The sequence below is a fragment of the Eriocheir sinensis genome, chromosome 47, assembly GCF_024679095.1.
Source record: "Eriocheir sinensis breed Jianghai 21 chromosome 47, ASM2467909v1, whole genome shotgun sequence".
NCBI classification, from domain to species: Eukaryota; Metazoa; Arthropoda; class Malacostraca; order Decapoda; family Varunidae; genus Eriocheir; species Eriocheir sinensis.
In genome coordinates this window covers 6727943-6755432 of record NC_066555.1, presented here as the reverse complement: position 1 = coordinate 6755432, position 27490 = coordinate 6727943, and the positions used below count along the sequence as shown (strand labels likewise).

Below are 27490 nucleotides of genomic sequence, written 5' to 3'. Positions count from 1 at the left end.
AAGGCGCTGCATGCCGCGTAACCCCCCAGACGGCTGGTAGAGAGATACCCAATTCTTTTAAGGAGGAGGCCCAACAACGGGGCTGAGGGTGTCGGAAAGAGCCCACTTTTCCACCTCCATGGCACGGGATCCAAGGTGGACATTAAAAATTTTAAGCACATGCGCGATGCATCCCCGAGAGCCCCAAGGACCCTTCTATAAAGAAGTCCAAAATTAAGTTCGCTTTATTTGCTGCATTAGTGAGTGTGTGTGTGTGTGTGTGTGTGTGTGTGAGAGAGAGAGAGAGAGAGAGAGAGAGAGAGAGAGAGAGAGAGAGAGAGAGAGAGAGAGAGAGAGAGAGAGAGAGAGAGAGAGAGAGAGAGAGAGAGAGAGAGATTTACATAGATAGATATACATAGAAAATCAGACCACACAGACCCCATGGTCCAGACTTGGTGGTCTGTCCTTAAACCTAAGTGATTTTACATTAATCAGAAGACTCCAAAACGTTGCATTTCTACTCTAGTTGATATTAAGTTGAAGGAAGTGACGGTCGAGCTTATTTTTGAAGGAGTCAATCGTGTTACACTGGACCACTGATGGTGGAAGCTTATTCCATTCTCGCACTACAACGTTGGTGAAGAAAAATTTGGTGCAGTCTGAATTTACTTGTCTACATCTGAGTTTTACGCCATTGTTCCTCGTGCGCAAAGTGTCATCGATCATAAACAATGTTGATCTGTCTACATTCGTGAAACCATTAAGTATTTTAAAACATTCGATCAGTTTTCCTCGGAGGCGACGTTTCTCAAGAGAGAACATGTTAAGGGTAGAAAGCCTTTCTTCGTAGGATTTGTCGCGCAAGGAAGGGATCATTTTCGTTGCCCGACGCTGAACACCTTCTAATTTAGCAATATCCTTTGCATGGTGGGGAGACCAAAACTGTACCGCATATTCCAAGTGGGGTCTGACTAAACTGTTGTAGAGCGGGAGTATTACATCTTTATTCTTGAATACAAAGTTTCTTTTAATGAAGCCCAACATTCTGTTCGCTTTATTTGCTGCATCGATGCATTGCTGTGAGAATTTGAGGTTTGACGCGATTTTGACCCCCAAGTCTTTGACGCATTGAACGCTTTTGAGTTTAACGCCGCGCATTTCATATTCGAACTTCTTATTCCTCGTTCCAACTTGAAGGACCTGGCACTTGTCTACGTTAAAGGGCATCTCCCATCTATCCGACCAAGCTGAAATTTTGTGCAAATCCTCTTGGAGGCTTTGCCTGTCTTCGTCAGTGAGAACCGAGTTACCAATCTTTGTGTCGTCTGCAAATTTACTAATGCGGTTATTGAGTCCAACATCCACGTCGTTGATGTAAATAATGAAGAGCACTGGGCCAAGGACCGAGCCCTGAGGGACGCCACTAGTGACCGGTGCCCACTCTGAGTTAAATCCGTCAATCACTACTCTTTGTTGTCTGTTGCTCAACCAATTCGCGATCCATTGGTTTACTTGACCGTCAATACCTATTTGCTTTAATTTGTAAAGTAATTTATGATGCGGGACTTTATCAAACGCTTTCTGGAAATCAAGATAGACTACGTCCAGTGATTTGGTTACGTCATAAACAGTGAAGAGGTCGTTATAAAAGGTTAATAGGTTTGATAGGCAGGATCTTTTGTTTCGGAAGCCATGTTGTGAGTCCCCAATCAATGAGTGGCTTTCAAGGAGAGAGAGAGAATTTAATTAATAAGGCATCATGCACTTCTATCCTACCACCAGGGAACGCTAAAGGACTCTGGGGGTTATGGCCGGGGTGGATGGAGACCGTGAGAACTGGGACCTGTTGGGGGAGTACACGAACAAGACGCTGAGGCTGAAGGCTGACCGATGGGGCAAGGCCGTGCAGAACGAGGAGAACCGATCCACCATCCTCAACTTCCTGGATGCGGACGCCGAGCTGGTAAGGAGAGAGAGAGAGAGAGAGAGAGAGAGAGAGAGAGAGAGAGAGAGAGAGAGAGAGAGAGACTTTAATAACGCAGCATGCACGATCTATTCTGCCATGCCGTTTCCTGGTGCTACTTACACATGTATCCTTAGTTGTATAATCACACTCTGTACTGCCTGGGGGTTGGGATGGTATACCACGCCACGCCTCCTACGCCCACGCCCACCAAGACCACGTAGAGATGAGGAACCCACGCCCACACTCACGCCAGCCTTTATGCTCCTCCCTTCTCCTTTGTTGTTTACTTGCAACAATAAACTATCAATCCAGCTATCCCGAATAACAATTAAGGAGCTTTAGATGAAGTTCGAAAGAGCGTGGCCTGGTGCTCGTTGGCTAGCCATTGATACGGTCATAGGGAAGGGCGAGATCGTGGCTTACTTTCGAAGCTATAGTTTGAAAAGAACATATTTAAGCTTATGTGATGCAAGTTCATGCCTCGCTCACGGGTGTCTACTCCAGTTCAATCCTATGCTGTCCAACGCACAAACTATAAACTGTTATCTTCATTCTTTCATCCCTTTTACTGGTATGAATTCTGAAACCGCCTTCCACCCTCGGTATTTTTCTTCCCCTACAACAACCTGTCTCAAGAAGGAAGTATCAATACCTTCTCCTTTGTTGTTTACTTGGAACAATAAACTATCAATCAATCATCAATACTCTTCTCAAACCAGAATTGATCTTTATCTATCCTTCTGCCTTTTTTTTGTGGAAGCAGCGTGATGAGTTCACTTTTTAATTTTGTTTTGCAACTAATTTTGCTTTACCCGTAGCCTGACTCCTCTGCCGTAAAAGATAAAAAAATAGTTATACCTTTCATGTAGGTTGTGGTGAGTCTAAACCACTCCAACCAACTGGTGGCGACGACCGAGGTCCCTGCTGGCCTGCGTTCCAAGGGCGTGTACTACCTGAAGGCCAGCGACGTGCCCCTGGTGCGGGAGGAGGAGAAGAGTAACGTGCGTGAACATGTAATCTTCGGGGACATATCACCCCAGCCTCTCGACCAGCTCTCCACGCTCATCGAAGAGGTAATACAGGGCCATATTCTTCAACATTTCTGCTCCCAAGAACACCTAATTTACTAGTCTTTCGTTGGAGTTTAGGGCATTTCCAGGGGTACTTTTATGACCCTGGTGGTAGTGTGAGCCTTCTTCTGTACACTGCTGGAGGCAAGAATAGAGGTCATTGCTTCATCTAATGTTCCACAGGTGGTAGGTGTTTCACTCATATCATCTCTTCTTCGTTTCCTTCTTGGTTCTCCATCTTCCTCTTCTAGAATAGTCGTCTGACGAAGCTCCTCACATACTCTGGCAAGTGATGATTTTACTTGATCAGTGACGTGAGATGAAGAAAAAAATTTACTCTTGTATCTTGGGTCAATATATGTTGCAATTCTGTAAAGATCTTCATTTTCAATCCAAGAAAATCTTTTCTCAACATCAGCTTGCATTGCTTCTTTCATGAAGTTTACTGCCTGTGTTGCTTGTCTGTCTTCATTTAACTCAATCACTGATCCTGAGCCTGGTTCATCTTCAGAGCTTGTATCTGAAGTATGAGTTTCTTCAACAGGGTTAGAAACTACTGATGTGGTATGCTGAAGAGTGTGTTTTAAGGACTTTACAAGTGGAATCACTTCAGCTGCTGTTGATGTGGAGTCACTAAGTTTTTTTGTGATATCTTCATAAGGTTGTAAGGCTTGTACACATTTATGCATAATCAACCACTCAGTATTGCTGAGCTGTTTGATTTTGGAGTTGGTAGCAGCATACACACACACAGATTCCTTTATTTCTAGTGTTCTTCTTAGCATGTGTAAGGTGCTATTCCATCTTGTGGGTGTATCATGCATAACAGAGAGTTTAGGTACTTGCAGCCTGTCCTGAATCTTTTTAAGTTCATCTTGTGCCATAGTTGAGTGATGAAAGTGCGTAGCAATACTACGAGTTTTTTTTATCATGTTTTCTATATCACAATGTGATGATAACCCAGTTTTAGCAATCAGCTGTATTTTATGCACAGTAAAATCCAAATTATTTACACCTGAGAGAAACAGAGCTTTTTTCATATTTGCCCCAGCATCACGCAGAACACAGTGCACATTTGTACGAGATATGTCCCACTTCATCAGCATATCATCCAACATTTTGGAAATATACTCTCCTGTATGTCGTTCTTCCAGTGGTTCAGCACCTAGCACAAAGTTTGTTCTTTCAAATTCCTTATTTATGGTATGTGCAGTTAAACTCAGCAATGAGACACCTGCTGAGGTATCTGACCACACATCAGTTGTGAAGGAAAGTTTGTTGTCTTGCTTCACTTCATCAATTATTTCTTTTACTTTCTTGAAAACAGACTCATACATATCACTACATATCATTGATGAATAGAAATTTCGCTGCTTTAGACTGTATAGTGGAGCAGCTTCAGTCATCAGTCTCATGAATCCTATGTCCTCAACATGACTGAAAGGCAGATCATCCATGACTAACATTTCTGCAATGCATTTATCCAGTTTCTTTGCCTTAGGGTTAGAAGCATCCCATAATTTTGCACTCTGAAAATACTCAGCAACATTCCTTTGCCTAGCATCTGTCTTTGCTTTTTGCAAAGGTGTTTTTTTCTATATTTATTTTTTCTTCCAACTTCTTTATATCTTTTGCCATTAACTCTTCAAACTGTTCTTTATGCACTGATTTCAAGTGGTTTTTCAAAGATGTAGTTCCACGTCCCTTTCGTGAATAATCTTTCTTGCACAACAGACACTGTGCTGGGTCACTTGACTTGCTCATAAAATATTTTCACACTTCACTGCTATGTGACGCCATTTTTCAGCTGCTGTAGCAGTCAGCACAGAACAATAAGGCTTTGTAAACTTGATTATAATATCCTTTTAAACCATCACTGGCAAACTGTATTATCAGCGAGGAGCAAAGCAAGGAAGAAGCAGTACTTCTTCCTTCGAAGGCAAACTCTTACCAAACTGATGACCTAGCTGCCAGTGTACTGTGTAGGACTTATGCTCAGAATGCCAGTTTACAACTTATGGATCAGTATTATAAATTTTCGAGATGCTTAGCAAATGTGAAAAGAAAATTACTTTATTCTAATGCTTCATTGCATTAAATTCTAGTAAGAAATACATCGAAAAGCCCTCTATAACAGTAATAATGATAATAATAATAAAACAATAGCTAATATTACCCTTCCTCTGTGAAAATCTTTTCATCGGCAACTCACTGTATCAGGTGAAACATGCGACACCAGGAAAACTCGTGATAAGAAGAGCTCAGCGCTGCCGGTTCATATCTTTTTTAATATTATTATTTGTATAATTATGGAAACATTCGCATTAAAAGTATTTAAGGAAGAAGCACTGAATTCTACCGTGTGAAGTGGGAATAAGGTCTAGGACTGCAATGTACGACATTACTCAGCCACACGACACACACATTACAGTCTCTCTCTCTCTCTCTCTCTCTCTCTCTCTCTCTCTCTCTCTCTCTCTCCAGCAGTAAGGCATCGGGGTGAAGGTGACAAGCAAGGGTGATAAGCCTCGTCTCTATCTCCCTCTTCACCCTCCTCACACACACACACACACACAGTGACTCACTCATCTGTCGTTACTAAGTATCTAACATTCCACCATTCACAGTTTGCAGTTTATTTACTATGTATTTGTACTTCATAGTCCCTAAGTAAAATTCGCCCCCTCCTCCTGACCTTCCCCTAAATTCTAGACACATTACGTTGTGTAAGTTTGAAAGGAAATGAATCCGTGATATTATTTGCTTTAGTTTTACTAGATAATTAATTCATTAGACACACATCAATAAATTTACTCCACATTTCTAAGCTCTGTCTGAACTCTAAGTCTGTAAGCACCAGGCAGTACTCTACTACTCTGCTAGTCTGTAACTGCGTGTCTATATATTACTCTATAATCTATAGGTTGTGCAATACACAAAACACATCCGCATCCACACATCCTCTGTAGAATGCGGATGCGGATGCGGATGTATATTTCACCACAAATGCGGATGCGGAGGCGGAGGCGGATGTTCAGTTTATCACAACTACGGATGCGGATGCGGATGCGGATGTGAAAAATATGCGGATGTTCCGCGGATGCGGATGCGGATGCGGATATCCGATACATCTCTAGCCTGTATTAACCCGTCCGCTGCGATTGGCACGGATTTGGCTGTCAGTGGTAGCCTGGCAACTTACACTCCCAAGCCTTTCTCTGCCTCTGTGGTGGATAGTGTAGTGTTTCCCATGTGGTATTGGTGTGCTGGATATTTCCTCTCAAGCTGCAGGACTTTACATTTTTCTTCATTGAATTCTAGCAGCCTCTTTTTGATCCATTCCTGTATCTTGGGAATGTCGTCTTGTAGGAAATACGCATCCAAGTGGTTAATTGTTCACAGCAGGTTCAAGGGTCAATGGGACAGAGATGAGCACCGAGGCCACGCGCAGCTATGGCGTATGCTTCAATTTAATTTTTTTAATAATAGAATCATGGTAAAAATGGGCTTGCACCAACATGATAATATTGCCTGATCAAAGTCACCAACAGTTTTCAAGCTGGGGTGCACGATAAGGAATAACAACTCACTAAACTTGAACACACACACTCTCTCTCTCTCTCTCTCTCTCTCTCTCTCTCTCTCTCTCTCACACACACACACACACACACACACACACATAGAGCTAAGACCAAAATCAATAGTCATGACATGCAACTCGTCCCGGGAGCGGGTAATTTGATGCAAGACGGTTCGTGTCAGTTGGTCATCCATGCACTGATCAAGGCGTTATCTTTCCTCCCAAGGTGATTATACCCATGCTGGAGAACCCTGCCAACCGAGGCGGGTGGCCGGAGATGGTGTGCGAGGATGTGTCCCATCAGCTGTACGCCCTCAGGGGCACCGTCTATCGGATGTGGGGACAGCTTCGAGGACAAACCCTGCTTCCCCTACCCTTCGGAATGGACACCTTAGAGAAGGCCGAAAGACACGCTCTCGACACGTATGTGAACCTCAACGAAGCTGAGCAACTAATGCCATATTTTTTTTATCGTGGAATTCTTTTAACCGTTTGGTTTCCTCGCTTATAAGAGGCAGTCCTAAATATTCAGGATAGGGTAATATAAATTAAATAGCAGCAGAGATTTTTCCAGTGAACCATCAAATATCTTATATTACTGTTCAATGATTAGTTATATTTCATGATTGAGAAAAAAATCTTACAAATCTGACATATATTTGCAGTATTGCGCCAGTGAATCGGTTGTTATTGACGACAATGAAGCTATATTATACTGAATAAATACTAATTTAGTATAATCATTCTAAACAGTTATGTATTGCAAAGGTTGTTTAGAACTTTCTTTGTTTTGGTACACCAACAACCGTAATCAGTACTTTAATGTTTCATTACACGATGCTCGGTATTTATGATAACGAAGAGCAATGGCCACCATATTACTGCCTGTGAAGCTGCTCACTACGCCAGAAAATCGTCAGGTATATTAACTAATTGTTCATAATTAGTATTCAAAGGACTCGTTAATTTGCTGATTATTTATGGGAGCGGGTTTAAGAAGGATATCCACTGTGCGAAGTAAATTGTAAATTACTTCATCATAGACAAATTTTATATTATCTTTTGCAACCAAAATAATGATTACACTCATTAACTTCTCAGAGCATTTAATTTAATTTGAGGAAGCAAAAATGTAAAGCATTTTTGGGCAAGTATTTTTCCTCAGTAGTGGAAAGCCAGTTTTAGCGCAGTGAATGTGAGTGATTTGATTTGATTTCATAGGAGTGTGAGAAGACGGGAACAAAACATCTGATAAGGGTAATGTGTAATGTAAATACTTTGATGGATATGCATGTTTCTATGTAACGGTTGCTAACACCACATTCCCGCCTCGATCGTCCTCACAGCGGGGAGATGACGGACTCGCAGCTGAAGAGTGCCATCGAGGGCGTGGTGATCAAGTGGGTGCACCAGGTGGAGGAGGTGCTGGTGCAGGACACGGACTCCCTGGCCTCCAGCCAACACTGTCCGAAGCCTCTGGAGGAGATCACGTTTTGGAAGAAGCGCCGAGAAAACCTCGCCCACATAGCAAGCCAACTCAAAGACAAAAAGGTGCTAAAGCTACATCGGACATGGAATATCATAATTTCTAATGCATAAAGGCCCAAGGTCGAATTCCTGGCTGATTGTTGGGGGAAAAATCTCAGGACTGACCATGTGTAGGCCGCCTATCCTCACGTAGTCTTCTTAGATCCTTTTGTATCCTGAATATAGCTATCAATATCTCTTGTGCTTCGAGGAGTAGAGATACCTGTTTTGTATAGGTAGGCTATTCTTTAAAGTTTAAACATATAAGATTATACAGCACTAAGTCTGGGAAACTGTATGAAAACTTTATTACATAGTACAGATTTTTTATTTTTACTGTACTCCGTCCTGATCCTAAAGAGCTCATGTCAGCTTTGTTTCTTTGTTCAGGTTATGATGATGTCAAACATCTTAGAGGTGACTGAGTCTGCCTACTTTCCCGCCTTCGTCAAAATGAGTGCTGACGTATCAATGGGTAAGTAGCGATCAGAGAATTACAACAGTTCTTCAAAACCACCTTTCTTGTTTTGATATTCATCTGAAAACTGATTTTAGCATTGCCTTCATGGTCAGCAGTCTGAGAGGTTAACTTTTTGCAGCTGTCGAGGAAGCTAGGGATATCATGGTTCATCTCACGCCCCTGAAGCCACTACTGGAAGGACTTGAGAGTGGGGAGTTTCAGGATGCACCTCCCATCCTACCGCCTCTTGTGCACTGCATTTGCCTGCTGTGGGCTGCCTGTCCCGCCTACAGGAAGCCAGACCGTATCGTGACCCTATTCAAAGAGATTACAAACCTACTTATTAGCATGGTAAGTTTTTCTTATGCCTGAATAACTTTGATGTAGTGGATATAGGAGATTAAAGATAGATTCACAGATTGAAAATAACCACATTTTTTTTTTATTATTTAGATTTTTTGTTGCATGTCTTCTTTATAAATCTACGCACCACCATCGCCTCATTCTGTTCCATCTCCACTGGTAGTTAAAAATGTGTACAGTTCTTCTCCATTGTATTCAACCAACTTAGGAATTGAATAAGCACAATGGAGAAAACCTGTATATGAATAAAAAAATAATGATAACACCATATCCATTTTTTTTTTATAGTCAATCGATTCGGATGGACCGGTGTAAATACAAGCTCTAAAACTAGGGCATAAAACTTTACTGCTGTTAGAGTTGAAAAAATGATCATGATTTGCGGTCTGGGAGGATCTCTTGTCAAAACATTGCGTTCTTGAGGAAATATGGAAGAATTGGCGAAAAGTGGTTAAAAAACATTGCAAAAATGAAAAAATAGCTCTATAAGTTTTAGATAGTGAGATAAACTAATAGAAAAGAGAAATAGGAAAAGAAACTAAAATAAAAATAAAACAGGAAGTACCGTTACAAAGGCGAACAACTGAACTTCGACGCCATTTTCTTAGTTTGTAAGCCACAGCCACCGGGCCACGCTAGATGTTACCCAGGCTGTTTCCTGTTCTTGTCTCGCTCTCGCCAAGTTGCCCACTTTATAAGCACGCAGTTTCACACGTACTATCACAGCTTCACAGGCAACACTCAAAGCCAATAAAATGAAAGCCAGGCAGCCACGTGAGGTGAGAACATGGAGGGTTGCAGGGAGGGGCGCCATTGACTGTGTGTATGTGTGTGTGTGTGTACCTAGTTGTAGTGGCCAAGGCCTGAGCTACACTCGTGTGGTCTTGTTACCTCCACCCAGAATCAACAGAGTTTATTTTGCCTCCATCAAATCTTTCCATGCATTTATATTTTTATGGGGGAAACCGTACTTTGTGTGTGTGTGTGTGTGTGTGTCCTTTGAGCTTACGCCATTATGCCTCTTCCATTTACGTAAACTAAACTGTGATCCAGATTTATCTATTTTTGGAGAACTTCATGCCAGGATATCACATAAATATGAAGTACATGGTCAAATATTTGTTCTCAGGGTCGGGCGTTCATTGGCACGGTTGGGTTCCAGGCGGAAACAACAGAACCACTGCAAAAAATCAACACATGTGCTTCTGTCCTCAAAAAGTTTAGGTGAGTATCAAAAGCATCCCATGATATAAGGTATCTTCACTTTTGATGTTTTATGTACGTACATAATCCACATATTGATATCAAGTAATTGGTAGGTACAATCTACAGTATATAGTCTTCAAGTTTGGTTCTGTCTGTTAATGATTATTGGCTAAGAACTTACTGTTTTTTACATCTTTACCAGACTTTTGATGCTGAACTTTACTTTCAAGGTGAGATGGCATTGACATATTAAGTACTGTAGCCACCTGGACATTAATCTGATGTTTCTTTCTGTTATTTACTCTAAATCTATTTTGTGTATGTGTATGCAGTTATCTCATACACAATATGTGGCCATTCATGTTCACATCCATAACACAGGTTATCTTGATTGTTGGTTTGGTGGTAGTCCCCATCCTCTGCTGGCAGAGGCAAATATTCATGATGATGTTACTTTTTGGCTCATGCTGTTCCTTCAGATTTATGAGAGATTATTAAACAGAACCCCACTTGGAATATGCGGTACAGTTTTGGTCTCCCCACCATGCAAAGGATATTGCTAAATTAGGTGTTCAGCGTCGGGCAACGAAAATGATCCCTTCCTTGCGCAACAAATCCTACGAAGAAAGGCTTTCTACCCTTAACATGTTCTCTCTTGAGAAACGTCCGAGGAAAAACTGATCGAATGTTTTAAAATACTTAATGGTTTCACGAATGTAGACAGATCAACATTGTTTATGATCGATGACACTTACGAGGAACAATGGCGTAAAACTCAGATGTAGACAAGTAAATTCAGACTGCACCAAATTTTTCTTCACCAACGCTAGTAGAATGGAATAAGCTCCCATCATCAGTGGTCCAGTGTAACACGATTGACTCCTTCAAAAATAAGCTCGACCGTCACTTCCTTCAACTTAATATCAACTAGAGTAGAAATGCAACGTTTTGGAGTCTTCTGATTAATGTAAATTCACTTAGGTTTAAGGACAGACCACCAAGTCTGGACCATGGGGTCTGTGTGGTCTGATTTTCTATGTAAATCTATGTAAATCTTACCAATTATGGGTCCAAGTTACAAAAACTCTTCCACCACTTCTAGAGTTCCGCCCTTTATGAAAATATCTAAGTTTATGTTTCTTGCACATGAAAAGGTGTGGAGAAAAGAGAACACGCACGCTGCCCACTCAACCACCGCCTCCCCTTTATGAAGAATAAAAGGAATGAACCAAGAAAGCACATTTATAACATGAAAACCATTGTTTTCTTTAGTGCTTGATGGACAGCAAATTGTATTTTTTGTCGATGATGATGCCTTATTCATAGGGTCTTATGGATCCTGGGAGCAGTTGGCCCATTTCATTAGGCAGCCTTTTCCTCTCAGACTGATTAGTGTTTTCTCTTTCTTGTTGCTCCTTGTAAATATATATCAAGATAAACAATGTTAACTTCTCATTTCATCTTCAGGAAATGGGGTTGATAATGTTGAAGGTTGGGGGAGACAGTTTTGCAGTGCTGTTACAGGTTTACTTTTCTCATCTCTGTTACTCTTTGACAGATTCAAGAGATTTGAAACAAGTCCAGTTATGTTGTGGATTGTTATTTTGAAATAATGTTATATTGCAAAACGTTTATCAACAGAACATGCTTTGAGGAGCACAGGGCTAAAGTGGAGACTTACTTCCCTGATGGTGAGAGACCACGGCGTTGGGAGTTCCACCCAACTCACGCCTTTGCCAGGATGGACCAGTTCCTTGAGCGTTTAGCAAACATTAAGGTGCTAAAGCAGCTCTGACCATTTCAGTTTTTATCTGTTAGCTAATGTAATTATCATCATAAAACCTTGTCACCCACAAACATTTGATACATACTGGGTTATTTCCTTGTGTCCTAGGGAGGTCTCGGCATTAATAGAGACCTAAAATTTACTATACTCTGAAATGAAAAAAATGAACAAATTAGGAAGACTAAAGGCAATAGATTAACTACTATTTACTCTTTTCAGGAAATATTTGATGTGGCAAAAGAGTTCCTGAAAATTGAGAAGGTAGAATTTGGTGGCCCCAAAGGGAAAGTCCTTGGAGCCAATATTTCTGCTGTTTACAGGTGGGTGGACTTAGGCTGGTATTATAAGACACTTTCACTTCTCACATCAACTCTTTCTAAAGGTCAAAGAAGGTGTCAGTCGGGTTCTAATGAGTGTTTCTTTAGGCTCATGCTACTGGGGAAGGGTCAAACTACCACCAGAGTCATAAAGCTACTCCAGGAAATGCCCTTAACTCATACGAAAGCCTTGTCAAATATGTGAACTTGGGCGATGAAATGTTTTAAAATACGGCCCTTAGTTTTGATGGTGTTCTGATGCTCCCTCCAGACAGTGAAACCATATCAAGGGAAAAAGAGGGAGGCAGCCTTACTATTTTTTTCTCTAGCAATAGGTTGATAATGTATGGTTACAACTACAGTCTTAACTACTGTAAAAATAGCAGCATTTTAACCCGGTAACAGCGATGGGCCAAATTTGTGGCTTTACCATGTAGCAGTGATGGGCCAAATTTGTGGCTTGACCATGTAGCTGCGACGGGGCAAATTTGTGCCATGATATAAACCCCCAAAAATAGATGATACATAATCTGATCACAAATGCTTTGATATATATTATGAAACGGTTTGTGTGAGGGGTGATTTTTTCTCATTTTTCTCGCTTGGAAGGACCATTAAGAAACATGATCCCCGCTGCTAATATTGTAATAATTTATATCAGGGTGTCAAGTCACTTTCTGCCTACTCATGAAATGTCTCTCGTGTTTCTACTAAATAGTGAATTCAATGAGGCTTACACAGCATTCTCCATCCTCACCTACGATTGTTTGGACCCTGATGAGGATGCTTTTAATGAGGCTCATCAGCAGTTCAAGAAGAAAGTGACTGAGCTTGAGCAGCGCCTCAGCCTCATCGTTAAGAATGCTTTGCAGGAGACTCAGAGTCCAGAGGCATATTTCAAGGTAAGGTAAAACACACACACACACACACACACACACACACACACACACACACACACATGCTCAAGAGACATAAAGAAATATAGCTTCCCACAAAGAAATATAGAGGTTTGAAACAGACCTAGTGAAGAAATAGTATCGGCGAAGAGTGTGCAGAGCTTCAAGGAAAAGTTGGATAATTATAGATACAGAGACGGGACCACACGAGCATAAGCCCAGGCCCTGTAAAATTACAACTAGGTAAATACAACTAGGTAAATACACACACACACACACACACACACACACACACACACACACACACACACACACACACACACACACACATACAAGATTTATGAAAGTATAATAAAAAAACAATGGGTTGAACATTTAGAAAAGGAAAACATGATAAATGAAGGACAATTTGGATTTAAAAAAGGAAAATCGTGTGTCACTAACTTACTATGTTTCTACTCAAGAGCAATAGACGTGGTGCAAGAGAGAGAAGGATGGGCTGATTTTGTATATCTTGATTTGAAACCTTTGCTTCACTGCCATTCTGATTATTAGACTTTTACTGTGTTTGTACTAAAATAGAATAAAAAAGTGAATGTAAAATAAGGAAAGGCCACATTTTCACAGCTTATCACAAAGGTCTTGATCTTGAAGTATGTGCTAATGTCACTTTTAACTTGAATCAAGGTGCTAATGTACACTTGATGATATATGACCTTAAAATTTAAACCAATTAGTGGTGTGCATCATGGTACCTCATCAGACTGCATTGTCATCACGCCCACAGGTAGTAGAGCTGCTGGGAAGCATCCTGGAGCGGCCGATTATATTAGCCGAGTACACCAACTGCCTCCCACACCTTATCCACCTCTTGAAGCAGGAAATTGAGACAGCTAAGGTAAGGCATGAAACAACCACTTACACTGTATCATGTTATTTAATCTTTAACCCGGTAGCTGCAGGGATCATGTTTCTTAATTAAAGGCCCCTCTAAGCGCATTAATGAAAAAAAAACATCACACACACACCATTCCATAATATATATCAATGCATTTGTGATTAGTTTATGCATCATATATTTTGGGGGTCTTTATCATGACAAAAAATTGGCCCATCGCTGCTACACGGTAAAGCCACAGATTTGGCCCGTCGCTGCTACCGGGTTAAAGGGAAATGATAATTTAATTTTGAGGTTCAGTTACAGTTTTCATGTGATGGTGCCTTCTGTTGATGCTAAAGGAACTTGGGTTGGGTATCAAGGTTTTCCTCAATCCTATTATGCCATGTAATTTTTATTTTATTCATTTATTTTTTTACAACAAAGGAGACAGCTCAAGGGCACAAAAAAAAGAAAGCAATAATAAAAAAAAAGCCCGCTACTCGCTGCTCCCAAAAAAGAATCAAAAGAGGTGGCCGAAAGAAAGGTCAATTACAGGAGGAGAGGTGTCTCCTGGCCACTTGCTGCCCTTGATTTTTATTCACCTCATAGCAAACGCACCTTCCTACATCACATCACACGTCCAAGCCACCTAATGTACTCTCCTTTGTAGTCTGCCATTTCTTACTGATCAATTTTTGCTTCATTTTCTCTCTTTTATTTTTTCTTCTGACAGTACATTTTTTCATGTGTAGCTCCTTTTTTTTTATTCAACTACAGTACCCTCCCTATATGTATTATGTATGCATTTATGTATGTTTGTATATGTATGTATGTATGTAGGCAGTGTATGGTTGTGTGTATGTATGTTGATCTGCTTCTCTTTGCATCTGGTAAAAATCACATCAATATTAGTTTGATATTTAGATGCACATGCATTGTTACCTTGAATATGAAGTAATAATGTTTCATTTAGACAAATTTAATCATATTGTACATATGTAAGATTCTCTTTCCCAGGAACTTTTTGAAAGATGGCAGAAGAGAGAAGGCTGTAGTCTACAGCAAATGGAAGAAAAAACAGAAGAAAATGCTGCGGAGGAAGAAGAGCATCAGAAGGAAAGTGAGGAGATAAAAGATAATGGCACTCCTCACCGCTACTTTCCTCCTGTGGTGGGCAAGTTAAAGTCTCTGAAAGAGGTGCGAGACCGTGTGGCTGGCAACATGCAGGCCTTCTCTCAGCTCAGTCACCCGTGAGTGATTTTACCCAGCATTATTTTTACATTCACAACTACACTGCTTAAGAGTGCCGTGTTTTATGTTTAGCATATTACCCATGAAGTTAACTTTGATGTGTCACTGAATTTTACATTGATTTGATAGCACTTCATAGAGTAGGTTTGCCATACCAAACAATTGTGAGGCAATATTGGTTGTGGGAGGTGGAAAAGTTTGAGTTAAGTAACCTGTTCAGAGAGCATTTTTGTTCTAAATAGAGGAAGAGAAAGAGGAAGGATGGAAAAGGAAGTGCCCATAAATTTCAAGCTATTGGCTAAGGCAGAGCTGTGAAATTGATAATGGAAAGAGAGCAGTTATTGGGAATATGTCAGAATATTGCTTCCCTCTAGCGGTTGAGAGAATAAGGTATTTTATAATGGTGTAATGAATTATTTTTCAGATTTGTAAGCAGTGAGGACGGTCTCCTTCTGCATCGCCAGTGGCAAGACGTGGCAAATCACCTGCAAGAATACGTTGAAAAAGTGGTGGTTGAGTGGCGAAGTGTAGCGGGGGCTGACTACACCCCTGCCCTCACCCAGCCCCTCCTCCACCGCCGCCACGACTCTACCATTGCAGTCAACTTTAGTGCAGAGGTATTATTATCTATTACAGTCGTCCCTCAAATAGTACGGTTTCCAATAGTTCGGTTTCAGTTTTATATGGATTGTCATGGAAGATGTTTTAGGATTTTTAAATTTCCTGCTCATTGGGATATTTAAAAATCCTTAAAAATCTTCTTAGAAAATCCACATAAACCAAAACCGAACTATTGGAAACCGTACTATTTGAGGGACGACTGTATTTGAAACGTAGGGAGCGTAGAGTGTGATGTTTATATATATGATCCCCGTACGGGTGGGGAGTGTAATAGCGCACTTATATATATATGTTTGCCGTAATCTAAGGGTTAAATCCTTTTTTTCTAAGTTTCGATGCATCCTTTTCACTCCAGTCAAGACTTCCAAAAGTACTTTCCACAGTATCAAAGCTTCCCCTACCATGGTTCTATCAGTCTTCTTGATATGCTTCATCATAGGGGCACCATTTGCCTCTCACATTAGTAGCATATGTGTATGTGTCGTGTCTGAGGGAATTTCTGTCGGACATAAAAAGTCATTTTAGCTCTGCCATAATAATAGCCACATTAAGATTATATTTTCCCATAAGACTGAAAACTCTAAACTCCATATTTTTACATTAGGAGAGTTTAATCTATTTGTATTTATATCTGTGTGGTTAATGAACAATTAATGCTTGACCCAACTTTCTTACACAGCTGGTTCGAGCACTACAGGAACTGAAGTATGTTTGGGTTGTTGGTGAAGGATTACAGGAAGGAGCTGAGTTGGCAGAGCGAAGGGAAACCTTTCGTAAATATACTGCAAACTTGCAGCTGGTCGCTGACTGGTGCGTATCACTTATTTTTATGGCTAATGACATGAAATAATTACTCACTCCAGCTCTACAGCTGGGAAATTTATTTTCTGCCTGATAAATAGATGGATGTGTGCATTGTAAACTGATGTGTGTGTATTTACCTAGATGTGATATACAGAAAAGGAGCTGTGCCTCTTTACAGGAGCAGAGCACAGGAGGCTTTTTTATCTGCTGTTATCTCGCCTTAGAGCTGTCTCATATGATGTCATCTATCTATCTGTCTATCTTCATCTCTCTCTCTCTCTCTCTCTCTCTCTCTCTCTCTCTCTCTCTCTCTCTCTCTCTCTCTCTCTCTCTCTCTCTCTCTCTCTCTCTCTCTCTCTCTCTCTCTCTCTCTCTCTCTCTCTCTCTCTCTCTCTCTCTCTCTCTCTCTCTCTCTCTCTCTCTCTCTCTCTCTCTCTCTCTCTCTCTATCTCTATCTATATATATATATATATATATATATATATATATATATATATATATATATATATATATATATATGTATATCATCATTCATCATTTCATGGATGCCTGCTCCTAGGAGCTCCCACCAGGGGATGGCCATGGCAGAAGAGCTTCCAACTTTCTCTATCCAGACACTCCCTCCTTGCCTGCAGAAAGTTTCTCAAAGATCTGTCGCTTCACTTCTTCCACCACTCCACACTTTTTTTCCCTTCACCCCCGTGACACATTCCAAAACGTTTGTACACAGATGTAGTGTGGCCCATATTATTTGGGTAACTTTCCACATCTGAACTATGTGCTTTTCTCTTTTATTTCACCTATATTTTTCTCTGGCTGTCAAATGAGAATGAGGATAATGATGATGATAATGATGGTGGTGGCAATGCTTTCCTTTGCAGGTATAATCACATAAAGACCAACACCAATGATGTGGAGTTTAATTTGATTAGAAAAGAAATGGAGGATATAGACGCAGACATCCAAAAAGCTGAAGTGGAGCTGACATGGAACTCTGAAAGTAAGATTTCAAGCGCTGGATGTTGTAGTCTATTCCAGGCTTCTCACTTTCTCTCTTGGCACCAGTTCCCTGCCTTGATCTGCTTATAATCAGGATGAAATAAAAAACATTATGTTTTCGTTTTATGCCAATTTAATTATATTCATGTTTTCCCCACAGGTGTGTGGGACTATATTGTAAAACTGCGTGATACCGTCAGCGACTTGGAAAATCGTGTTCAGAAAGCTCAGGCAAACATCAAGGTTATGGATGGAATTCTTGCCAGCTGGGTGTTGAAGCCCATTTTTGAAAGAAAGGATGGAAAGAAGGACACACTTCTGAACCTTGAAGACAGACCAGAGAAGCTAAAGAAAGTGTATGTAAAACCACTCATTTTTGGATAAGAGGTGCATGGTGTGACAAAATCAACACTCCTTATAGTATACAAATAGAAGTGTCCAAGTTTAAATAATCTATATGTACTCTACTAATACTTAACACAATTTACAAGGAGAAAGATAATAATTGATTGAGACAAAGTTCATGATAATCAAGATTTTGTTTGAAGTTAGCAGTGCATCATTAAACAATTTTTTCAGTGTATGGCTTGGCATATATAACTTTTCATGAATGTTCCATCAATTACATCACATGGATACTGAACTACCATTTTAATCTCTGTGACTCATTTAGTTACAGCCACATAGAGCGAGACGGAGGTAAACTGAAGGCAATGGTGGAAGAAAATCAGACCTTGTTGAAGGTGCCTGAAGATTCCCGCCACTGGGACAGGTACCTTCTCTTCCTTGACAACATGATCACACGAGGCCTAGTTGATGCTGTTAATTGCAGGTATGCAGAAGTTGATGTATGGCAAGCTTTTTGAAATACAAAGCTTTTATGTATCTGCTCCATCAGACGTAAGTTCTTTCCAATAATACACTTATGAGTCACACAGAGTATTATATTATAGAGTTACTGGCAGTAAATATTTCTCAAAAACTTGTTTAAGCAGCAGTTGAGCACTTAGAAATATATATGGGTGTCCCTCAATCAATGAGCAAAACAAACAAACAACAACAACAAATAAAAAAAATAAAAAAACATATGAAGCATTGTTACATGAGGCCATTGTAGTATGGGTTGAACTGAGGCATGTACTTCTAGACTGATGAATTGGCAATGGGTGACTTTGCAGAGGGAATAGTTGCTTGGTAACACATTTTACGTGATACACTTCATCTTAAGAGGACCTCTAAGACTCGCTACTGCACATCTGTAAGTGTCTGTGGCTCTTCAGTGGCCTGCAGCTCATCATCAGAAGACAAAAGTAAACAAAGATGGATTGAGAGACTGACGCAGAGAGTAAGGCTTTGCTAGGCACGCCATCATACTCGTAACAAGCTGCTGCAAATCACTACCACACCGTGAGGTAGTAAGTGGTGTGTGTAGCAGTGTGTGAGTGGCGTGGTAGTGTGTGTACCAGCAGACTAGTAGTGTGGTGGTGTGTGTAGTAGCATGGGAACAGTGTAGGTGTCTGTGTAGCCGCTTGGTTGGTGTGTGGTGACAAGTGGGAGTGTGTCAGGGGCGTGATGGTGTGTTTAGTAATGCATTACTTTTTGTGTCAGTCTCTGAATCCATCGTTGCTTATTTATGTCAGTTGATGGGGAGTGGTGAATCAATGAAGAGATGTGCCTAATTGTGCATGTACAGTACTAAACCTTAAGGATCACGACTGCCTGTGATTAGGCATGTCCTGTTTGAGTAAGTGCTTGCTGTAGCAAAACTTTGGCTCATTTAACAAGTGAAGGATAGTAATCTGTGATGCTCTCTGTAGTAAAATGTTATTAAATTAATGCTAGCTAAATGAGGTACGCATTTATTTTCATATACAAATTTGCAAATAATTTTTTTTTCAGTATATTTTACTTGCTGGACAATTGTGAGCCCCGTGTAAACCAGTTTCCACTTCTGGAGGCGCGCCTGGAGCTGAGGGAACCAAATCTCATTATCAGTCCCTCACCAGAAGAGCTGCTTGCCCTTGCAGAGTCTCTGGTTAATGATATCCTACATATCTCAACTCTTGTGCCTCGCCTTTCCACTCATGCCCATGCCACTTACCTGGTGAGCATAACACATGATATTTATTTGTAGGCTTATCATATATATGAAATATCATAACCCATAGATGCTAACTGTGAAATTCACAGTGCAAAAATTATGTACACATAGCAATGTTATAACTGTGGATATTTTTTCTTTTATTAAAATTTTGTTTATATGATTATTTCCATGGCTACTCTGATGAAAAGTTCATAAGAGAGCAGTTAAAACAACAATGGCTCTACAAGGGCTAGCAAATAATATGAAGCGGATGAATAAATTGATCAATATTTTCTCCATATGAACTTCAAAAGTGACTTTTTAATCTCAGGATTGTGGCACACCATATGATGTCAGTGAATAGAATTTCAATGTTTCCCATGAAATGCAGCCGACTTTGAATCTCTGTACGAAATTCCCGAGAAACTAGCTGTTGGGTGATTGTGTTCACGTGTGCTGGGGCTGGATTCACAGAGATGCGCACTAATGGCCAGTGGTAAAAGCTACCAACTAATGATTTAACTATCAGTGCTGGCTTCAGATTCACAAAGCTTTTGTTTCGTCATAGTTAGAGGCTGCTGATTGGATGAGCACTATTGATGATGTCATCAGACTCAGCGAATCACAAGCGTGTTTTCAGAATCATCCAATCGTAAGGCAACCACCTGACTTCAGCTGCGGCTTCAAAATGACCCTTTTTCTCTTCACATTTTCTTCCTTTTTACACAGTACGTATTTTGAGATAACAAGGGAGTAAAGTGGGAAAAAAAGTCAGCTTCTTCACGGGCCAGAACCAATAAGTGCTTTTTCAGTGTTTTCAATACCCCAAGTTTTGCGATCCATGAGTTTAGCGCTATACCTGCAGAACAAAGCAAGCGCGAAACTCGGGAGGGTACTGTAATCTATTTTAAACACCTATATGTTTATTTTTTATTTTGCTTCAGCCTGGTGTGGAGAAAGATGATGAAGTAGTGGAGTTAAAAGAAGCATTGCTTGAAAGATTTAAGGTTGCATCAGCCAAGACATCAGAACACAGAGATCAATTTCTGCAACACCAGGCACTGTGGAGAGACCGCCGGCAAGAGGTTCTTTCTAAGTTCCTCTCGTCAGGGGACGGTGGTGCCCAGCCGTCCTTGCAACAGTTCAAGCAGCAGGTGGGTTAAAGGTTATCTAACATACTACATGTCTTAGTTTATTGTTCTGACATTTTTGACACATTAGTTAGATAAAGCTGTTAACCCCTTAATGACGTTGATGCCGCTGTTGTCATATAGTTCTATCAGACACGGGGAACGAGCATGATGCCAGCGCCGGGGAGCAAGAAGCTGTCTGGAATTTGAAGGGCGTGCGTAACTAGGTCTCTGTTGATGCTAAGTGACTAACTGGCTCCTCTTTTGTCCCTTACCACCACTCTGTGCTAAAAATAGTCTACAGTTCCTGCCTACGCATCATGGCATCTGCAGAGCGATTATGTTCCCTCAGCTGTCCTGTTTTGGCGGTCTTCCTTTAGTTTCTGCTCATTGTGTGCGTGCCGAGCATAGTCTTGACACCTCCACTGATATACGTGATGTTCTCGATCAGGGGTTCTCAACCTTTTTAATCTTCTGTACCCCTTGAAGTTTTTCAGTGTTGGTCACGTACCCCTACCCCAGAAATCAGAATGCAGTACCAAGAAGGTTAACCTGGTAGCAGCGACGGGCCAAATCTGTGGCTTTACCATGTAGCAGCGACGGGCCAAATTTGTGCCATGATATAAACCCCCCAAAATAGATGATACATAATCTGATCACAAATACTTTGATATATATTATGAAATGGTTTGTGTGAGGGGTGATTTTTTCTCATTTTTCTCGCTTGGAGGGACCATTAAGAAACATGATCCTCGCTGCTACCGGGTTAAAAAGAAATGCATGGTTTATCGATTTGGTTTTTGAAGTATAAATTGTATTATACATGTGGAGTAGACAAACATTTTCAATCATTGAACCTATGAGCTAGTGCTGATAGGAACTGGTTACTATCATAAGGAAATACTATGTGATTAGCAGCTACCATTTACTAAAATAGACACATTTTTAAACCATTGTGGCAATAAACTAGCGTTGCATACAGTTATTTGCAGCTGGTAATTAGTAATGGTGATAGTTAAGTCAATGTGTGTGATTGCATATGAAAAAATACAAAAACATAACTACACGCAATTTTCCAAGCATATGAAAAAACAAACAAACATAACTACACACAATTTTCCAATAACTGAATTGGAGCCACTAATTACATCTTATAACTAGGTACTCATGGAATTCCAGCCAAACAGTCTGTCCAATTAATAATCTGATTTCACTGCTGAGTTATACAGATGATGTTCTACAACTTTTATTCAGTGAGATTCATTCCAGAATGAAAAACTACAAAAATTTTCAAAAAAACATTTTTTGAGTTTCACGGCAACTTTAGCTCTCTGTAGGCAGTAAATTTCCGGATAAAAGATTATAAACTATATTTTTCAGACTCCATCATGATAAAATGAGCAACTTTTCTTCAATAAATTTTCCTGTACGTCGCACCAGTAAAAAGTTGGAATTTTTTGGGAATCATGGAATTCCAGCCAAATGCGACAATCTAGAAAGAAACAGATTTCACAGCAGGGTGTGCCAGAAAATTTTCTATTAAACATCTTTTATGATGTTTTCTCAGTTTCAAAGTTCATTTACCGCTGACTTTTGTGTTCGAGGGAGATCTTCCGAGAAAAACTTTTGCATTCAAAGGGTGTTAAGCAGTAACTTGTACACTGATGTTTCAAGGATCAAATGAATACGTAAATATTGAAGAGCACCAGTCATTGTTTCTTAGTGGTATCTTCTCCAGTCCACTTTTGTCAATTTTCTTAACGTGATTCTTTCCATTTTTATTGCAGATTGATCGATATGAAGCCCTGTACACTGAGCTAGAGAACTTTGAAACTACTGTAGTGTTTGACAAGTGGTTCCGCTTGGATTTGAGACCTTTTAAGCACAGCCTCTTGGAGAACACAAAAAAATGGGCAAGAATGTACAAACAACACCTAGTCAATCAGGTCACGAACAGGTTAGTCAAACTTTGTCTTTGTTTAACTTTGTAAAAATATATTTTTTCATATATATATATATATTATAATGTATACACCATGAGCCAGATAAATGTATGTTGAACAGTTTCAGGTTGGTATTATAAGACACTTTCGACTCTCACATCACCAATTTCTAGAGGTCAAAGAAGGGGTCAGTCAGATTCTTATGAGTGTTTCTTCAGGTTCACGGTACAGAAGAGTCCCACCACCACCAGGGTCATACAATTACTCCTGGAAATGCCTCAAACTCTTACGAAAGCCTTGTCAAATATGTGTTGTTGGGCGGCGAAATGTCTTATAATGCGACCCTCAGTGTCCTCATTCTGATTTTTTGGTATAGTCTAACAGAACTTGACAAGTTTATCAAGGAAGCTGAGGTGGGTGTGGCACAGGATCTTGGCAATGGTGACTATGATATCCTTGTGTCAATCATGGGCCACCTTGTTGCTGTGCGAGAGAGAATTCATGCCACTGATGCCATGTTTGAGCCCCTCAAATCGACCATTGCCTTAGTGAAGCAGTATGGTGATGATCTGCCAGAAACAATGCATCTGAAGCTTCAGGTAAGGTACTGTGCTCTGGTAAGTGCATGTTTTGATAACTCCATATGGCAGGAAATTAAGTTATACATGTCTTTGTTTATGTACTGTATTATTGTTGACGCATACAAAGGGAAAATAATTATTCAGCATGTTCATAATGTGTTTGTTGTCAATTACTTTATTTACCCTCACTGTCAGAGAGAGAGAGAGAGAGAGAGAGAGAGAGAGAGAGAGAGAGAGAGAGAGAGAGAGAATGGTGGTGTGTCCCATTTCACTGAATAATCATTGGCAATAACTATCTTCATGTCTCTTCAGTATGTGTCCTCCTGAACCATGTTGATTTAGGAAGTTGGAAAATTATTGGAGGGGTGATAATATTTTTCACTATTATTATATATTTATTTTTCAGGAGCTTCCAGAGCAGTGGGAGTCCCTGAAGAAACAGTGTGACCTTGTACGGCAGCATGTTGCACCACTCAAGGCCAGTGAAGTATCGGGAATCAGAAAAAAATGCACCAAGTTTGAGACACGGCAAGCCATTTACCGTGACAAGTTTAAGAAATATTCCTTCTTTAGGTGAGTTCTTGTTTGTTTCTTAATTTCCTAACAATGTCAAGGGAGTTTCTTCGATTCGGAAAACCTTTTTTATTATTGCCAGTAGAAACTTCTCCTTTTCCAGTAGTAATGAGCAGAGTAAGAAAGTGATGTGCCATAAATTTCATTGATATCTGATTTTTTTTTACATAGATTTTTTATTTTTATTTAAACTCCTATATTATAAATATTTGCAGAACATTTTACTTAGCATTATATGAAAGGTTGGTGTCTATACAAACTTTTAATCTCATATTTTTTTTCAGTAATTGGTATAGTTTCAAAAGTATGAATAAATAAGTAAAAAGATCACTCTTTTTAAGAAAGTTTATTTTCAATAGCATTTATTTTAAACAAAATCAACAAAAACTCACATTTTATGAGATTAAAATTTTCCTTTATGTTCCACTGGATGTAAAACGTAAAGCAAGTAAGAAACAACTTAAGTGGTGATGAGAAATTTCCAATCAAATGGCAACAATTCACTGAAATTCACATTTTGAGAAAATGACGTTTAAAGGTTTACATGGGATCTTTTACATAGTAATAATAATTTTACAGTTTTTTTGCACATATAATGATTTGTTAAGAATTTTATAAGCTACAAGATGCATTCCTTGTTTTGTGTGTAAATAAAAAAATAAAGAAAATAAAGTGGAAAATGCTCATGCCTCAGAGGTCTCAAAATTTCCCTCCCCCATATCCCTTAACTTTTTCATCCCTGCAAGTTTTTGGTCTTCTTTTTCTCCTTGGAAGGGATATTTCCATAGACTTTTGTTTTCTCCCTCAATAGCTTCAGCTGTGAGTTGCCCTACTGGCGACTTGAACGAGTCAACATGAGGCTTCAGCGGTTAGAGGAGGAGATGTTCCAGTTACAAGAATCAGCTGTTTTGTTTGAAGTTGTCATTCCAGAGTTCAAACACATGAAGGCCTGCAGGAAGGAACTCCGCATGCTGAAGGTAATATTAAGTGGCTACATGTATGTCAAAATGAGAAGAAACAACATTCAAGTTGATATTTTTTTAAAATAAATTCTAATTGACTTTTTCTCCTATCTCAGCAACTATGGGACCATATTTGCCTGGTCAGGGCCTGTGTTGACTACTGGAAGACCACACCATGGAGGGAGGTTGATGTTGAAAACATGGACATTGAGTGCAAAAAGTTTGCCAAAGACATTAGATGTAAGAACTAGATCATTAGATGTAAGAACCAGATCCTAGCCTATAACTTATTTGATTTTACTACACATTAATTTCTTTAGCATTTCTGTTTGGGAAATGCTGTGTATGGTATTCAGTATATATATACACACACACACACACACACACACACACACACTTATTAATCTACTAAATTATGTAAAGAATTCTTATTACTCTGGCATATTTCTGTCACAGAATCATCTCCAATCTTGTAAAAATGTAGCACCTTCTGCCACCACTCAGTTTAAAACAAACTAACAAGTGCAAAGGTTTGTTGAACACTATACTGCAGCATAATTATATTGTCATACATTTCTATGATGATTTTACAACAATTCATTGAAGATGAACTTTATATTTTTCTCTTCTACCCTGTAGTGAAATGATGTTCTAAAATAAATCTGGGTGATATGGGAACTTACTGTATTATAATAGTTTTTACGACACTTGGTAATTTTCTTTACTTATTTTCCTAATTAGCTCTTGACAAGGAGATGCGGACATGGGACGCCTACATAAACCTGGATGCAACAGTGAAGAACATGCTGACGTCCCTTCGGGCAGTAGCAGAACTACAAAACCCATCCCTTCGAGAGAGGCACTGGGGCCAGCTTCTTATTGCCACTAAGACAGAATCTTCAACACAGTCTTTTGTGGTATGTCTCAGTTTGTAAATGGGTGACCAGTGTTCCGGTGCATAAGTCTGAGGTTTGCATTAATGCGCTCTAGCTGCCTGCTGCCACAAAGTGTGTTTTATTTAATGGATAGTATATGGGGCGTTTAGTGTAAAAGGTGCAACCAAGCCAATTAAGGCAGTATTCTGTTTTATCTGGTAGCTGAATTCATGGTGTATCTTGTGGTGAAGCGAGTTGAGGAAAAATTGACCATGAAGTGGGCAATTTGGTGATCACTCTAACCCTTTCCATCCGTGACGCAGACGTCGGCGTCACAGTATGGAAAGGGTCAAGCGGAAATGGAAGAGGATTAATCCTCTTCTGGCGATATTATTCTTTGCAGGCAAACTTTGTTGACAACCCCAAAACAACTTTGGCTGATCTCCTTGAGCTAAATCTTCATACCTACGAGGATGAGGTGAAGAACATAGTGGACAAGGCAGTGAAAGAAATGTCCATGGAAAAGATCATAAAGGTCAGTTACATTATGAAATTTTCTCACATATGGATGGCATTAATTTGAATAAAATGAAAGAGATAAACAACACAGTAGATACACCTCTACAAACATACACAGAAACTCATGGTATATTGTATTGGCATTTTGAATTGTGATTGTAACTTTGTGTAATGGTTTCTATTTTTCAAGATAGTATTCTGAATCACCATATTTCTTCTGGTACCTTGACAGAATTCAATCATTAGTTATGTATAAGTAAAATGCTCTTCAACTATTATTGTATGTACTATACATGGATAATGCATCCATACATACAAGAAGTTTGATTGCATGCATTTGGATATTAGGGACTGAAATGAATGATAATATGGATCAATGAGATGTTTGAGTAGGTTACGTAACAACAATTTTCCTTGTAGAAATATTCCTGTATATCATAACAAGTGTTAATAGCACAAAAACTGTGCTAGATCGGTGTCGCATGACCCTTCAACACATCCCAACAATTTACATTATGCAACTAGGGGTCTAAAATGGAAAATGCTGGAAAGTAAAGATGGTGCCACTATAAACACTTGCCTGCGCCACAATGGGCTGGAGCCAACCATCAGGCCCTACTATGAAGGCCTACTGGCGCCACAGGCCAAGACAAAAAAACAAAAAACAAAACTGACTATTTATAATGCCATGTTGTAGGGTTCATCAGGGCTAACAAATGTTATTATACAATGTCATGTCTACAATGCATGGGTAACCCAGGAAAATAAATTGAAGAGAACAACAACAACAAGAAGATGGACAATCTGTTGATTGGTGTCTGCGACGCCGATAAAAATGCAAAACATAATACACTGAATAAAGTGCACTTTATTGACAGGAATTGGAGACAACATGGGCTACACTGGAGTTCATGATTGATAAACACCCAAGAACTGGAGTTGCTCTCATCAGAACATCAGAAGAGATGATTGAAACACTGGAAGAGAACCAGGTTGGTGGTACTGTGCTTATAGATACAAACACACCATTAAGGCAGAGTTGATTAAATTAGAAAGAGCATTTAATTACAATAACTATGGAGTCAATGTGTAACCAAGGAAAGAGATATAATATTGTAG

General features: G+C 39.8%; 1 protein-coding gene across 1 annotated transcript in view; it reads left to right on the top strand.

Annotated features, from left to right (window-relative positions):
* The first annotated feature begins 309 nt into the window (after positions 1–309).
* Positions 310–27490, top strand: part of LOC126981306 (dynein beta chain, ciliary-like) — a 97707-nt gene continuing 70526 nt past the window's right edge. Inside the window, exons 1-27 of the mRNA XM_050832236.1 lie at positions 310–1942; positions 2815–3018; positions 6822–7018; positions 7942–8146; positions 8513–8597; positions 8722–8933; positions 10075–10169; positions 11793–11928; positions 12157–12257; positions 12973–13156; positions 13938–14048; positions 15048–15280; positions 15706–15898; positions 16582–16712; positions 17588–17706; positions 17866–18061; positions 18379–18537; positions 19605–19809; positions 20733–20942; positions 22706–22875; positions 23238–23460; positions 23849–24015; positions 24827–24992; positions 25094–25217; positions 25719–25894; positions 26256–26387; positions 27250–27363. Coding sequence (XP_050688193.1) covers positions 1787–1942; positions 2815–3018; positions 6822–7018; positions 7942–8146; positions 8513–8597; positions 8722–8933; positions 10075–10169; positions 11793–11928; positions 12157–12257; positions 12973–13156; positions 13938–14048; positions 15048–15280; positions 15706–15898; positions 16582–16712; positions 17588–17706; positions 17866–18061; positions 18379–18537; positions 19605–19809; positions 20733–20942; positions 22706–22875; positions 23238–23460; positions 23849–24015; positions 24827–24992; positions 25094–25217; positions 25719–25894; positions 26256–26387; positions 27250–27363 — 4404 coding nt within the window. The 5' untranslated portion in view covers positions 310–1786. The remainder of the gene's footprint in view (positions 1943–2814; positions 3019–6821; positions 7019–7941; positions 8147–8512; positions 8598–8721; positions 8934–10074; positions 10170–11792; positions 11929–12156; positions 12258–12972; positions 13157–13937; positions 14049–15047; positions 15281–15705; positions 15899–16581; positions 16713–17587; positions 17707–17865; positions 18062–18378; positions 18538–19604; positions 19810–20732; positions 20943–22705; positions 22876–23237; positions 23461–23848; positions 24016–24826; positions 24993–25093; positions 25218–25718; positions 25895–26255; positions 26388–27249; positions 27364–27490) is intronic.